Raw genomic sequence first — 12,472 nt, 5'->3', positions numbered from 1 at the left:
GTGTCTGCTTGTGTTTCCACAGGCGGTTCCCTCACCTCTCTCTGTCCAGACAGTGCATGGACCAGATCCAGCCCAAAATGCTCACCAAGCAAGTCTTCAGGCTCGTGGAGAAATTCAACATTGACCAAGGTGTGTGACGGAAACACATGTGAAGTTGATCATGTATGGGTATGCTCATCAGGCAGAAATGATTGTGACCTCATCTTTTTAGGACTGTGTCCCAATGCGCTGCACAAAAGGAGATTGGACTCTTTGCGTTTCCTCATGTACGCAAGATTTGTGGAGGTAAAAGATGCTGCAGGTTTTTTTGTTTTACTCAAACATCATGAAATATACCAGGTATTGAGGCTGATCAGTGGCATTTGTTTTAGGTGGTACGAACTAATGGGAATAATCGTAGTATGTATATACGACATATGTACAACCTATGGATTTTTGCTCAAATTGTTTAACTACAACACCTTTTTAAAATTAAATATGTTGGATTTTTTCATTGATACATGCAGTTTTTTTTAACTCAATTACAACAGTACAGTTGTTTATTTTTATTAGTTTAATGTGGTTTCATCACATAAAAAAGAAAGGAAGCATGTAAAAGAAGTATGTACACCCCCCTGTGTCTTCAGGACTTAATCGTATCTTGGAAATGTTTATTCAAAATGTCATGTTTTTCTGCTAATATTCCTGTTTTGGTTACACATTCTTTATGTCAACTTAAATCACTGTCAAAATTGTTGAAATTCTTTTTAGCCAATAAAAGCCAGTAATGACCCTCAGAGGAATCTTGGTTGATTTTAGAATGAGAGATAGATTCAGTTTCTGAAAACATGAGCAGTCAGAGGTCCAGGTTTTAGATATTGATGGCAGTTGATCAACATCTGGAGCAAGGACTTTTGGGAACCATCGGGAAATTACGTGAATCCATGTTGAAAGAACTGCTGGAAAGAGTGAAAATTTAGACTAATGGCAATCGTGGTTTATTTAGAAACACCACAATATGGAAAAGGCAATATCAGAGCCAGGTTGCCCATTTACAGAATTCATTAATTATACACATTGTGATTTTTTTTCCCGTATTTCACCCTCTATTTTCTTTTAGAAAAGCATGACAGAGCAGAACTGGTGTGACCATGTACAGGTATGTATATATACAGACACACACACATATATATATATATATATATATATATATATATATATATATATACGTGTGTGTATATCTATATCTATATAGATAGATAGATAGATAGATAGATAGATGTGTGATTTTTGTGTGCATCATGTATGTATAGTATGTAGTGGCAGATGACCTTGAGCTACAGATCCAGTTGGTGCAGATGCTGGTGAAGCACTGTGGTCTTCGGAAAGCTGCTCAGTGGTCACTGAGATACAACATCCATAGATATCGACTTCCGAGTGGGGTGTGGGAAACGCAGCAGAGTCTACCACCTCATTTGAGGTGAGTGACACATTATCATATCCTGTGGTGAAAATTGCGAAATGCACAGGCTGAGGACAGGAATAGTTCCAATCTCAGTTCAGTTCAATGCTGTTTTATTAACAAACAATTGGAGTTATCTTTTATCTAGTTATCTTTTTGACTATTAACCTGGATTGTGACTGTGACGCTAAAATATTCGTGTGGATTAAAGCCGTTATTAGAGTTTGAAACAAAATTACTTTGCTGATGACCCATTTTGCCCTCTAATGATGGAAGATGGAACATATCTGTTTCTCCTGTATGTCTAAGGTTATCTGTCCTCTCTCATTCTGCATTTGCCCGTTTTGTGTTTTTATTTTTTTTTTCCCCGCCCTCTTTTGTCTCCTTTTGATGTGCACGCTCATGCACATTTCTTGCCTCTGCTCAGACAGATACAACTGAGTAATTCAGCAGAAACTGAGGAGTGGATACCATCTCAGTCTCACTGTGAGAAGTTCTACCAGGTGCCACTCACCAGAGACAAGGTTCACTTTGTGGACACACCGGAAGCCCTCCAGTTATGTCAAAACATTGTGCTGAAGGTATAGAGGATGTTTTCCGTCTCTATTTGAGAGCAGTCTTGTAATGAAAACTTGTACATAAGATTAATAGGCAAATGGGGTTACTGCTGGAAGTATTTATGACGAATCATTTTCTGTTTGCTTCTTTCTTAGGATGGTAGTGTAGTAGGACTTGACATGGAGTGGCCGCCTACATTTGGCTGTATTGCAACTCAGAAAGTTGCTCTGATACAGCTTGCAGTTTTTGACCAGGTATTCTTATTAGACCTCTGTGCAAGCGGATTCTGTCAACACCCAGATACTGTTAATTTCATCAGGAGCTTGTTCTCTATGAAAGATGTTCTTAAACTGGGTAAGAAACAAACTTGACAAAATAAAATACAATTCATCCAGGGTTTTTCTATCCATACTTCTATTTCTAACATTTCTACTTTGTTCCTATTCAGGTTATGGTATGTCAGGGGATCTCAAATGTGTTTTGGCCACCTGGCAGCAGTTTTTAGAGGAGCCATTGAAGATGGAGGGGATGCTTGATCTTCTTAATGTACATCAGAAGGTAACATTATCACATGTCATTCATATAACTTCAGATGAATTACTTCTAGATTAAATTCTTCAGTTATAGCAGCACTAGAAAATACTGTACGTGAGCATCATGCTACCTTAATCAAAAGTGGTGTAAGTAATGTTTTATTAAATTCATCACACACAGCAAAAACTAGTGCTTGGGAATTGTCTTTATTTCCTTTATTTTCAATTTAACATTCAGTATAAACATGTAGTAGTTTGTAACTGCAGAGTGTGTTTATAAATGTATGTGTGAGTGTGTGTATGTGCTGCTGGAACTGAGAAGGCTGTCTGGTCGAGCTCAGCAAGCATCAGTGTTGGCATTGCCACTTCTCTGCTGTACTCCATTCAGCCAGGGCTACAGGAGAGGATTGTAACATTTATCAGTATAGTCAGCACTTCTCTTGTCTGTGTTTGGTTTCATGGTCATAACTCAGGTACAAACTGCAGCTGTAGCACAGTCGTCCTCCTGAGATGTATGTAGCTGAGCTCACAGTGGATAGGAATGTAGGAACGGCAGCATGGGTCTGTATCTGATGAGGTTGCTTCACCATCTGCTGGAGTAGGCTGCATGTTGCAGGATGTGAGGAACCTGAGAAATGTTTTTGAAAATCACCAGGAATATTTAGTTGACAGAAGGTGTTAAGGTTATAAGATGGAAAGCTCAAACATGTATTGCTTGGAGCCTTGCCTGGTCACAAATTTTATGTATTTTAAAGCAAACAGAGTGGCTTTAATCACAGACATTGAGTTTTTAGTGGAGAAATATTCAACCACAGACCATAGCATTTAATCCTAACTTGAATTTCTGTACTGCTTTTTACAGATCCAGCGTAGTCATGTCAAGAGGACTCAAAATGGACCAAAAGAGGTGCTGGTAGGAGAGGACTCTGCCGAGAAAGGCCTCAGTCTGCTGGTACAACAGGTCTTGGGAAAGCCCCTGGACAAGGCAGAGCAGATGTCCAACTGGGAGAAACGGCCACTGCGCATCAGCCAAATTAGATATGCAGGTAACGTATTTGGATGCACAGGCAGACAATGACAGGGAAACAGATGGCCGCTGTTTGTTTCACTATGGAGCATCAAAGATTATTTTGTTATTCCCTGATGAATTGCAAACAAATACATAGTTTCTTCTTGTTTCTCCTTCTAGTGGCAGATGCCTGTTGTTTGCTGGAGGTGTACTCCGTCCTCTCCAGCAACCCAGAGTGCTTTGGGCTACCGGCTGACCTGCACAGCATCTCTTTAAGCCAATCAGAGAAGAGTGGAGAAAAGAAGCAGAAGGAGAAACAGGCTGCGCAGATGAAACAGAACCATGGTGAAGAGGTCAGGCTTCAATTTACCTTCCCCATTGTTTAAAGTTGCTGATAGTTTTGAATCATTTTTATGAGGTGGATGTATGCTGTGAGGTTAAGGATGTGAAGATAAGTGAATGAAAATCCCAAATTTCTAAGCTTCTAAATTATGTAATTCAGGAAAACTTTTCCTTTTGTGTTCCTTTTACTTTTGCTTGAAATCAAGAACTGAAAATCTCATAAATACAAAAATAACTATAGAAGCTAAGATCCATTTAGTACTTGACCTGCCCTTGACTCTGACCTTGACAACTTCATGTTTGCATTATCCTCTCAGGCCTACAAACTGTTGCTTCACTTCATTAAAACACATTTCTGCACATTCTCCTGACACTTTGTTTGGAATAAACAACGAGCATGAGGAAGAACATAGCAAATTTCAGCCTTTTTCTGCTTGTCTTCAGAAGATTCAGTCAGAAGAACACTGACAGGGTGATCTCTGATGATGTGTTTGACATTTTCTATTTTTATTAACTATTGTGCTGTTACACTGAACAATCCTCTTTGAACTTCCAAGAAAAATCTAACTGAAGAACCTGAGTTTGAGCATCCACCCTGCTTGGAAGGATAAGGCATATTTGACCGATACACTTCAACGGTTCCCATCAGCTCCAGTGGTGCAGTCGTATAGCTCACCCTGTGCTTTGACCTCCATGTACTGTGGTGCAAATGAAAAGAATCCCCATGTGGGGATCAGTTAAGTTTCACATTATTGTCTCTGTCCATTTAGGAATGTCAGGGGGCTCAAAGGGTCAGACCCCCTTGCTCTGACACAGAAAAAGACCTCCTGTGTGGTGGGAAGCCCTCAGAAGACACCCCCCCTCTGCCCCCACAGCAGTTGCGGGTGGTGTGTGACAACATGCTGCAGGGACTTGGGAGGTACCTGCGCTGTTTAGGAGTCGATGTGATCATGTTGGAGAATACTGACGATCACAGAGTAGCTGCAAAGGTTAGTTAGCGTCCCAAGTTGAAGAGAAGAAACTAAGTAAAACAAATTTGTATTTTGGATTATCAATTGTAGCATTACTGCGTTTATGTGTTTTTGTTTTGTGTTTGCTGTATGTCAGTTAGCACAAGCTGAAGGCCGTGTCATACTCACCTGTGGACAACCATTCCAGACTGTAAGTAGCTACTAGTGGGAACTCATGAACAAATCTCAAATCTATAAACTTGTGGTGCATATCATGTGTGTTTGCGTTTACATATGCTGTCTCTTTCTCCCCGTATAGTTACGCTCCCAAGTAGGTGAGGGTCGCTGCCTGTCCCTCGACTGTACAGAGAAAGCCAGGGACCAGGCGGTTCGAGTCCTCAGACACTTCAACATCCAGCCCACTCCCAATGATGTATTCAGCCGCTGCCAAGTAAGTAAATGAACTGTGTGTAACTTCAGCTTGGCCAAGTTCTGTCATGTTCTGCTTACTAAAACAGCGTTCATGATTATCTGTATACACAAGAGGAATAAGTACAATGATCACAGGCAGTCTTAAGTTTGCCAACTGACATCTGAGATAAAACAAACAGACAAATTAGGAGGAAGGAAGAGGGTGAGTGAAAGATTTAAATGCTGATCGTAGATGATCTTGTACATGAGTAGGGCTGTCAAGGAATGCATGTATTTTATAAGGAATAATCAGATGTGACTTTTGGTCAATTTTGACAGCCCTGTTCATGAGTGAAAGATTGACATCTTGACTGGTAATGTGATTGTACTGGATTGATCCCAAGAATGAGACTTTAGATAATGGCAACCAAAGTGGGTTCACCTTCACTCAAAGACAAGGAAGTCTGACATTTGGAATGACCTTGAGTTTGGTGGCCAGTTGAGACTGTTAAGGTATTTAATCAGCATCTCCCCTGGGGTGGCCTCCCTGTGGAGGTGTCCAGACCCTGGGGCTGACCCAGGAGACACTGAAATGGATATGCATATCCCATATGGCTTAGGAATGGCTCTGGGACCCCAGAGGGAGCTGGTGGGTGTGGCTGAGGAGAAGGATGTCTGGGCTGCCACCACAACCTGGACTTGTACAGGTGTTGGAAAATGGGAGAAAAGAGAAATGAAAGGAATCAGAAATAAATGTTTCAGTGGAAAGAACTAAACATTAGGTATTCTGAGAAAGACATTTTTCACCATGTGGTGGCAGTTGGGATGTAATTTAAGCAGGGAACCAGGATAGAAATAAGTTGAACCTGATAGAGAAACTGAATATGTTTGAATGGGTGCTTTCCTCCTTTCCACCTTTCAGTATCATATTTTTCCACAGTTACAGACACACTGCGTACTTACACATGGATTCACATAAAGGTGCCACGCACTGCATTATCCTACATAATTCCTCGCTAATCATGTTTGTGGAACCTGAACCTATTTGTTAGTCAGTTTGTTGTTGCCAGTCATTGTCAGATTTATGGTACCTGACCTCCTGCAGATATCTCAGTGGGTGGCTGTTTAGGGAATCCTGTGTGTGCTACGATGTTTGTGTGTCTGTGAGAGGGATGTCTTCTCCAGGACAGTCTCTAAACGTGGGTGTTCTGTCCTGTTCTTAGTAGGGGGCCCTAAATGTGTTCAGATACACCACCGGGTGCATTTGTCTCAGACCCAAAATGTAAAAACCTTGGACCACCTTCATGCTACCTCCAGACTTTATGATGCAATGACAACACAAACACACACACATTCACACTTGAACGCAAAAAACCAGCTTAAATGACCGGTGACCAAATGGTCATCCACCTATCTTTCCTTTCAGCAGTCATTTTGATATATTATGGCTAAAGGAAAGGCATGTGTGACTTAAGTGTTAAATACCACTAAAAGCAGGTCTGCCTTCCATCTTTGCCATCAGCTTAGCCAGCAAACCTGAGAAAACTTTTGTCCCAGCATGTGGGTGATCTTTTACAACCTCAACCAGAGCATATCTCTCTCCCCCCTCAGTCGAACTTGAAATCTTTTTTTAAAAAGAAAAAGAAGACAGGACCCGCCTTTGCAATAAATGAGTGTATTGAAGCATCTTACCTCAAGCATGCGGGCTAGAAAACTTGATACACATTTCAGTACTGCATGAAAAGTGAAACATTTTACTGAAATATTTAAATACTAGTTAATACTTGTGTGTGTGTGTGTGTGTGAATGAAAGGGGGGGCTGGGCTTCTCTGTGGCCCACCCAGGCGAAGTTAACCCCCTTTGTTATCTGATTGTGAAAGCTCTCTGATTAGCAATGGATGTGTTAGTTTCTCTCTCTTTGTTTCTTTTTGTTTCTCCCTCATGGTGAATGTAATGAAAAAAAAGTAATAAAAAGATAGAGAAGAAGTGATTAGCCACAGGCTTGCTTGCATATGTGTAAAGATTTATGCAGGAAAAGGGTTAAAGTTTGTCTCTGTGCATCAATAGGCATTTTAGTGGCATAGGAATGTGTCCACCATCGAGATCCCAAGAAGGAAATGTAATGTGTTTCCTCGATGGCATACGTACTTGTACAATAAGGCAGCGGATAAAAAGAGATAAGAAGGTAAAAAGTTTTTTAAAATTATCATTCAAAGGGTTTTTTCATGGTACACTTCCCTGTTTCATTATTTGCACGTTTCAGTGGCAGAATGTAGTTTGGAGATCAGACAGATGGCTGGGGGTTCCTCCTGGTGAAATTTCTTGTAATGTGTGACCACAGGTATAGTGTGCAAACCACAAAGATTTTAAGATTCACAATCACAAAAACAGAACATTGTGTAGTGTGAACAATGCAGCAATCTGACGACTTTGAAAGTGGTGTAGTGTGACCAAGGCACAACATTGTTGTCCAAATACCCAACATAATAACATCAGCTGAGACAGGAAGAAGCACATATCACTAGTGTAAACACAAAGAACACAGACGTAAGAAACAGTACATGGCCTGGTGTACAGTATCACAATATAGGCTATCACAATATACTCAATAATAATCCCTGTATCATGATACTTAATATATCACCAGATTCTTGCCAATACGCAGCCCTGTTTGTCACTCCCCTCTGCCACAAGCAAGAGCTACAGGATGTAAGCATACAGTGGATGTGTTTTGAATATTGATCGTACTGGAATAAGCATATATAATACATTTATTTTCAAGTGATAAATATTTATTTATAGTTTATTCACATTTGTACATTTGTAGAATAAAAATAAAATTTCTTAATTTATTTCAAAAGATAAATTTAACTTTGTCAAGAAGAGGCTGACACACATGTTGATTCCTGCAAGGGGTTGGGTAAGAGGGTGGAGTTGGCCATTGGTCCATTACAGTTTTCCTTATTCAGCTATGTCCTATCCTTACCACTTATGCCTGCTGTGTCTATACTTTACACACACACACACACACATACACACACTCTTCCATTGCTGTCCCTTACTGGCCTTTTGTAGACAAGTTAAGATGACAGAGATATATTGAGAGGTAGACATGAAGCCAACAAAACAAAATAAAAAAAATACAGTGATACACATGCTTGTAAATTCACAAACAAATATTGACACCACAATATACACACACACCAGTCACCTCAGCAGCTCTTTACACACAAACAGCGGTTAAAAGCACACAGACTCGCTTGTAGATGTACACATGCTCAGTCATAGACACTAATACAGCAGAAACACTGGTTCCCACGCACCAGACTACTGAGGAAGTGAAAACAAGAGCAACAGGAACTGCCACACCGTGAGAGGAGGGGTGGGAGAGATGGGGGGTTAGGGAGAGGAAAAGAGGAGGGAGGGAGGGAGAGAAGTGAGAACAGAGGTGATGGCAGTGAGGTAAAATTACACAGAGAGAGAGAGAGGGGGAAGAGTAGTGAAAGCAAAAAAGAAGGCAGTCAGAGATAGGGAGAAAGACAAAAATAACGTGAGGTAGTTGAGACGGCATAACAGAGATTGTGTTAGAAATAATCAGTGAGATGAGTGTTTGCTGATCGAGGAAGAGCGAGAGGAAGACAGAGTGTCTGAGAAAGGTGGCATTGAAGGAACAGAAGGGGTGGTGGAGGGAGAGGCGATAGAAAGACTTGTTGTCTGTCCTTTGAACTACAAAGAGAGCCGCAGGCTGAGAAACAGGAGGAATGTGAAAGGTTGAGACACGTTTAAAGTTACCCTTCACTGGCTTTGTGTGGGTATTCGACCATGTGCGAGTGAAATATTGTTAGTCAGAACGGGGATGTACGCATGTGTTAAAATCCAGCAGAAAACATTCACTTTTATTGACTTACAGATTGTCATGAGTTAAAATCATATTTGCCATTTTTAAATCCACATTCGCACAGTGTTTGTAGATAGCCACAAATATGAACAGTGTCACGCTTTGGTTGCATTCTTTCATTTTCACAAACTCGTTCAAATTATGTGCATGTGTGTGCGCTTGAGCGTGTTTGAGCTCTGCGGCTTCCCCTGCTTTTGCGGTGCGGTCGTTTTGCGCACGTACCGTTCTTCGTGGCGAAAAAACAGGCGTTCAGATTTGTGCGTCCTGCCGTTTTTCCCACTCTCTCTCCCCTCGCCAGAGACGAGAGGGGAGGAGGTGGAGACGATGGGGAGGGGGGCATTCCATAGGCACGCCAAGACATTCCGAGGGAAACCATCCCAAATATTTCCCACTGTCTGTGGTGAGGGCTTTGCGTCTCCTGTTACACACTCACACATACACATACGGCTTGAGAAAGTGCTAAAACCGAATACACACATACTGGGAGAAAGAGTTGCTCACGCATCACACCGGTCACTTGTACACACATGATAGTTAGTGGGTGCAGTTATTGGCAGGCTCTACGTCCGTCTCCTTTGTCAATTTCTTGTCTGCAGGATTGACTTGCTGTCACACAGTCAGTCTTTTTGTCTGTCTGTAGGGGAGCCAAATCAACAAAGGCCAGATTGTTGTGTCACACCAATACATGAATGAATGAATAAGCTAGTGAGACCACAAATATTAAGCTTTCACTTTGCTACTAATGTCCTCTGTGGCAAAGAGTTATTGTTCCTTGTAAATGTATTCTTGTGTGACTCACTGGATTACACTGGAATTCATGCAGAAGCCACTGAAAAGAAAAACTGAAATTGGATTTAAGAAGGATACTATCTGATAGGTATATCATGATATAAGAAATGTGTTAATGTGTTCATATAAAAATAATCATATGACGTAACCAAACTGATGGGTAGTACGCACTATTGTCACAATATGATTCCCCTGAAAGTAGTAGTTAATTGTTGAGAGAAGCAGGTAGTTTTGTTTAGTTTTTGTTTTTTTTGTTTTTTTGCGAGGGGGTCGATGACTTGTAACCTGTAAGACGTGTCTTGATGGTGTCTGTAGTGTCCCTGACTCATTTTGAAGTTGATCCTCATGGCTGTCTGAGCAGACACAATAGCAGATACACGTAGACACACATACTCACAGATAGATAAGGATGGAGATGAGCCATCACTCACCAAGCATCTGGTCTTTAAGAAATCATGCCTGCTCCTTTTTCCCACAGTCTAGTTGGCCCCAGGATAGCATAGCAACACAATCACACCTGTGCATGTGGGTTTATGCACGATGTGTATCTGTGTGTTTGTGTCTGTGTGTCCATCTGTCTGTCTCTCTGCTTGCTTGTGTGTGAATTTATAGTTGGTCAAACACCACTAATGTTTCTCCTAGCCCTCAAATGAAAGTGCATTTTAACTGTTTTTAGGACATTTAAATTTAGATCTAGGGATCGTTCAAGAGGTTAAGAATCTGTTAAGAAGATAGCTTTCTACAGTTTCCAGCTTTCCCTGTCTTTGCCTTACACTAGACAAAAGTGTTGGGATGGGACTGTTTTTCAGGGTCTTGCGTCGGCCTCTGGCTTCCAATGAAGGGAAACCTTAAAAGTAATAAAATGCTTTAGCATCCAAAGACATTTTGGACAATGCTATGCTTCCAACTTTGTGGCAAAATGAGTGCGTGACCTCAATATTGTTCTGCAGCATGAGAGGGCAAAAATTCCCACAGAAACGCTTCAGAATCTTGTGTATATATTTAGAATGCAATATCATAATACTTTTGTCTGTGTAGTACTTTTTGTGAGTATAGCCAATTACACAATGCAGGCATTGTGCTTGATATACTGTAATACCAGCTGCAGCACAGTATTGTTTTCAACAGATGTTGTCAGTGTATTATCATCAGAGCCGTGCGAGGTGCAGCCATGAAACTTCACAGGTGTGCTGTTGAGATCAAAATGAAGGCCAAGTTTGAAGAAGGGTGTGGTCCAGTTAAGGGTGCTGGAAAATAGACGTGGGTAGGATATAGGGAAGCCCCGGCCCACATTCATTGAATTCATTGATCACTGTCCAAGTTTTAATAACCATTTATGTTAGCTACCACACTGGGTAGAACTTAAGTCCATCATGTGATGGGATCTCAATAGCCACAATGCCAAATTGGTGTGTATGATGCAATGGAAGTTGGCAATGGAGTTTGGTGCATTAGGTGAACTGTACCAATTTTAATGTTGTGCATCCCTTGAATTATACAAATGAATATTTCCAAAAAACATATGTCAGTACTATCATACCTTAAAAGTTGACCATGTTTTGCCAGTCTCACTTCTCTCATGTCATTCATTCCATTGCACCTTACACAACAGTTTGACATCACTTCAAACACACCAGTAATTATTTTTACAGTTGTATAGTTCTTTGAGTTAAGAACTACAGGGCATACTCATCTCATGCAGTCTGTGGGTTGAAACAGAAAATAAGTGAGCACAGAGAGACTATGAGGATCTAAGTTTTGTGCCAAAACGACCTTTATGTTCAGACAAAGTTTTTACTAGTTTGTTTGCCAACTGCTAAAAAAAGGTGGAAGAAGGCCTCTCAGTTCAGTTTGTACAGCAGGCCTACCTTTTAATTAACTGTATATAGTGTTGCAATGCTGTAGACATGGCCTTTGTATGTCTGTCATTTCTCCCTAAGTTAACTTTGTTTGTACAAAACATTAATGACAAACACAAAAATAATAGTTAGATGCCAGCTCCTTCAGAAGTAGTGCCTTAGAAGGTAGTTGCAGTCTCATGTAATATGCATATCAAAATTTGTATCCATACTACAATTAACCTGTGTCTTCTTAGACAATATGAAAACATTGATTCTACAGGAACATATTTGTTTCCTGTTCACAAACCGTGTCGTGCCTCACTTTCTGTAATCCCCACTTTCCAATTTCCCCTCTTTTGCTCCCCACGTTTTTCTCTGTTTCACTTTTGCACTCTCTGCTTCTCTCTCTCTCTCTCTTTCTCTTTCTCTCTCTTTCTCTCTCTCTCTCTCTCTCTTTCTCCATCTCCATCTCCCCTGCTCTCTCTCTCTCACCCTGGTTCTCACCCTGCCTCCCTGCTCCGCTCCACTCCCAGTCTCACTCTCCTCCGTTTCAGATTAGCCAAGGCGAGGAATCCGGTGCAGCCGGCAGCTGGAATGTCCTGTTTGTCTTGCTGTGTGTGTGTGTGTGTGTGTGTGTGTGTGTGTGAAGTTGGTGAGGTTGGTGCTGCTTTTTGATGTGTTCCATTGTCTGAGAGCCAAG

At 41.1% G+C, this 12,472-nt stretch overlaps 1 protein-coding gene across 2 annotated transcripts in view; it reads left to right on the top strand.

Annotated features, from left to right (window-relative positions):
• The window catches only part of exd3 (exonuclease 3'-5' domain containing 3), a 35,936-nt gene that overhangs the window by 6,794 nt on the left and 16,670 nt on the right, over positions 1-12,472 (top strand). For both annotated transcript variants that reach the window (XM_046375026.1, XM_046375025.1), the window contains exons 8-19: positions 23-129; positions 212-285; positions 1,100-1,138; positions 1,293-1,459; positions 1,869-2,022; positions 2,155-2,353; positions 2,448-2,557; positions 3,395-3,578; positions 3,722-3,894; positions 4,654-4,872; positions 4,991-5,044; positions 5,153-5,284. In XM_046375026.1, the coding sequence (XP_046230982.1) occupies positions 23-129; positions 212-285; positions 1,100-1,138; positions 1,293-1,459; positions 1,869-2,022; positions 2,155-2,353; positions 2,448-2,557; positions 3,395-3,578; positions 3,722-3,894; positions 4,654-4,872; positions 4,991-5,044; positions 5,153-5,284 (1,612 nt within the window). The remainder of the gene's footprint in view (positions 1-22; positions 130-211; positions 286-1,099; positions 1,139-1,292; positions 1,460-1,868; positions 2,023-2,154; positions 2,354-2,447; positions 2,558-3,394; positions 3,579-3,721; positions 3,895-4,653; positions 4,873-4,990; positions 5,045-5,152; positions 5,285-12,472) is intronic.

The sequence above is a fragment of the Scatophagus argus genome, chromosome 20, assembly GCF_020382885.2.
Source record: "Scatophagus argus isolate fScaArg1 chromosome 20, fScaArg1.pri, whole genome shotgun sequence".
Taxonomy (NCBI): Eukaryota; Metazoa; Chordata; class Actinopteri; family Scatophagidae; genus Scatophagus; species Scatophagus argus.
Note: the sequence above shows the minus strand (reverse complement) of the source record. Positions and strands in the feature narration are given on the sequence as shown.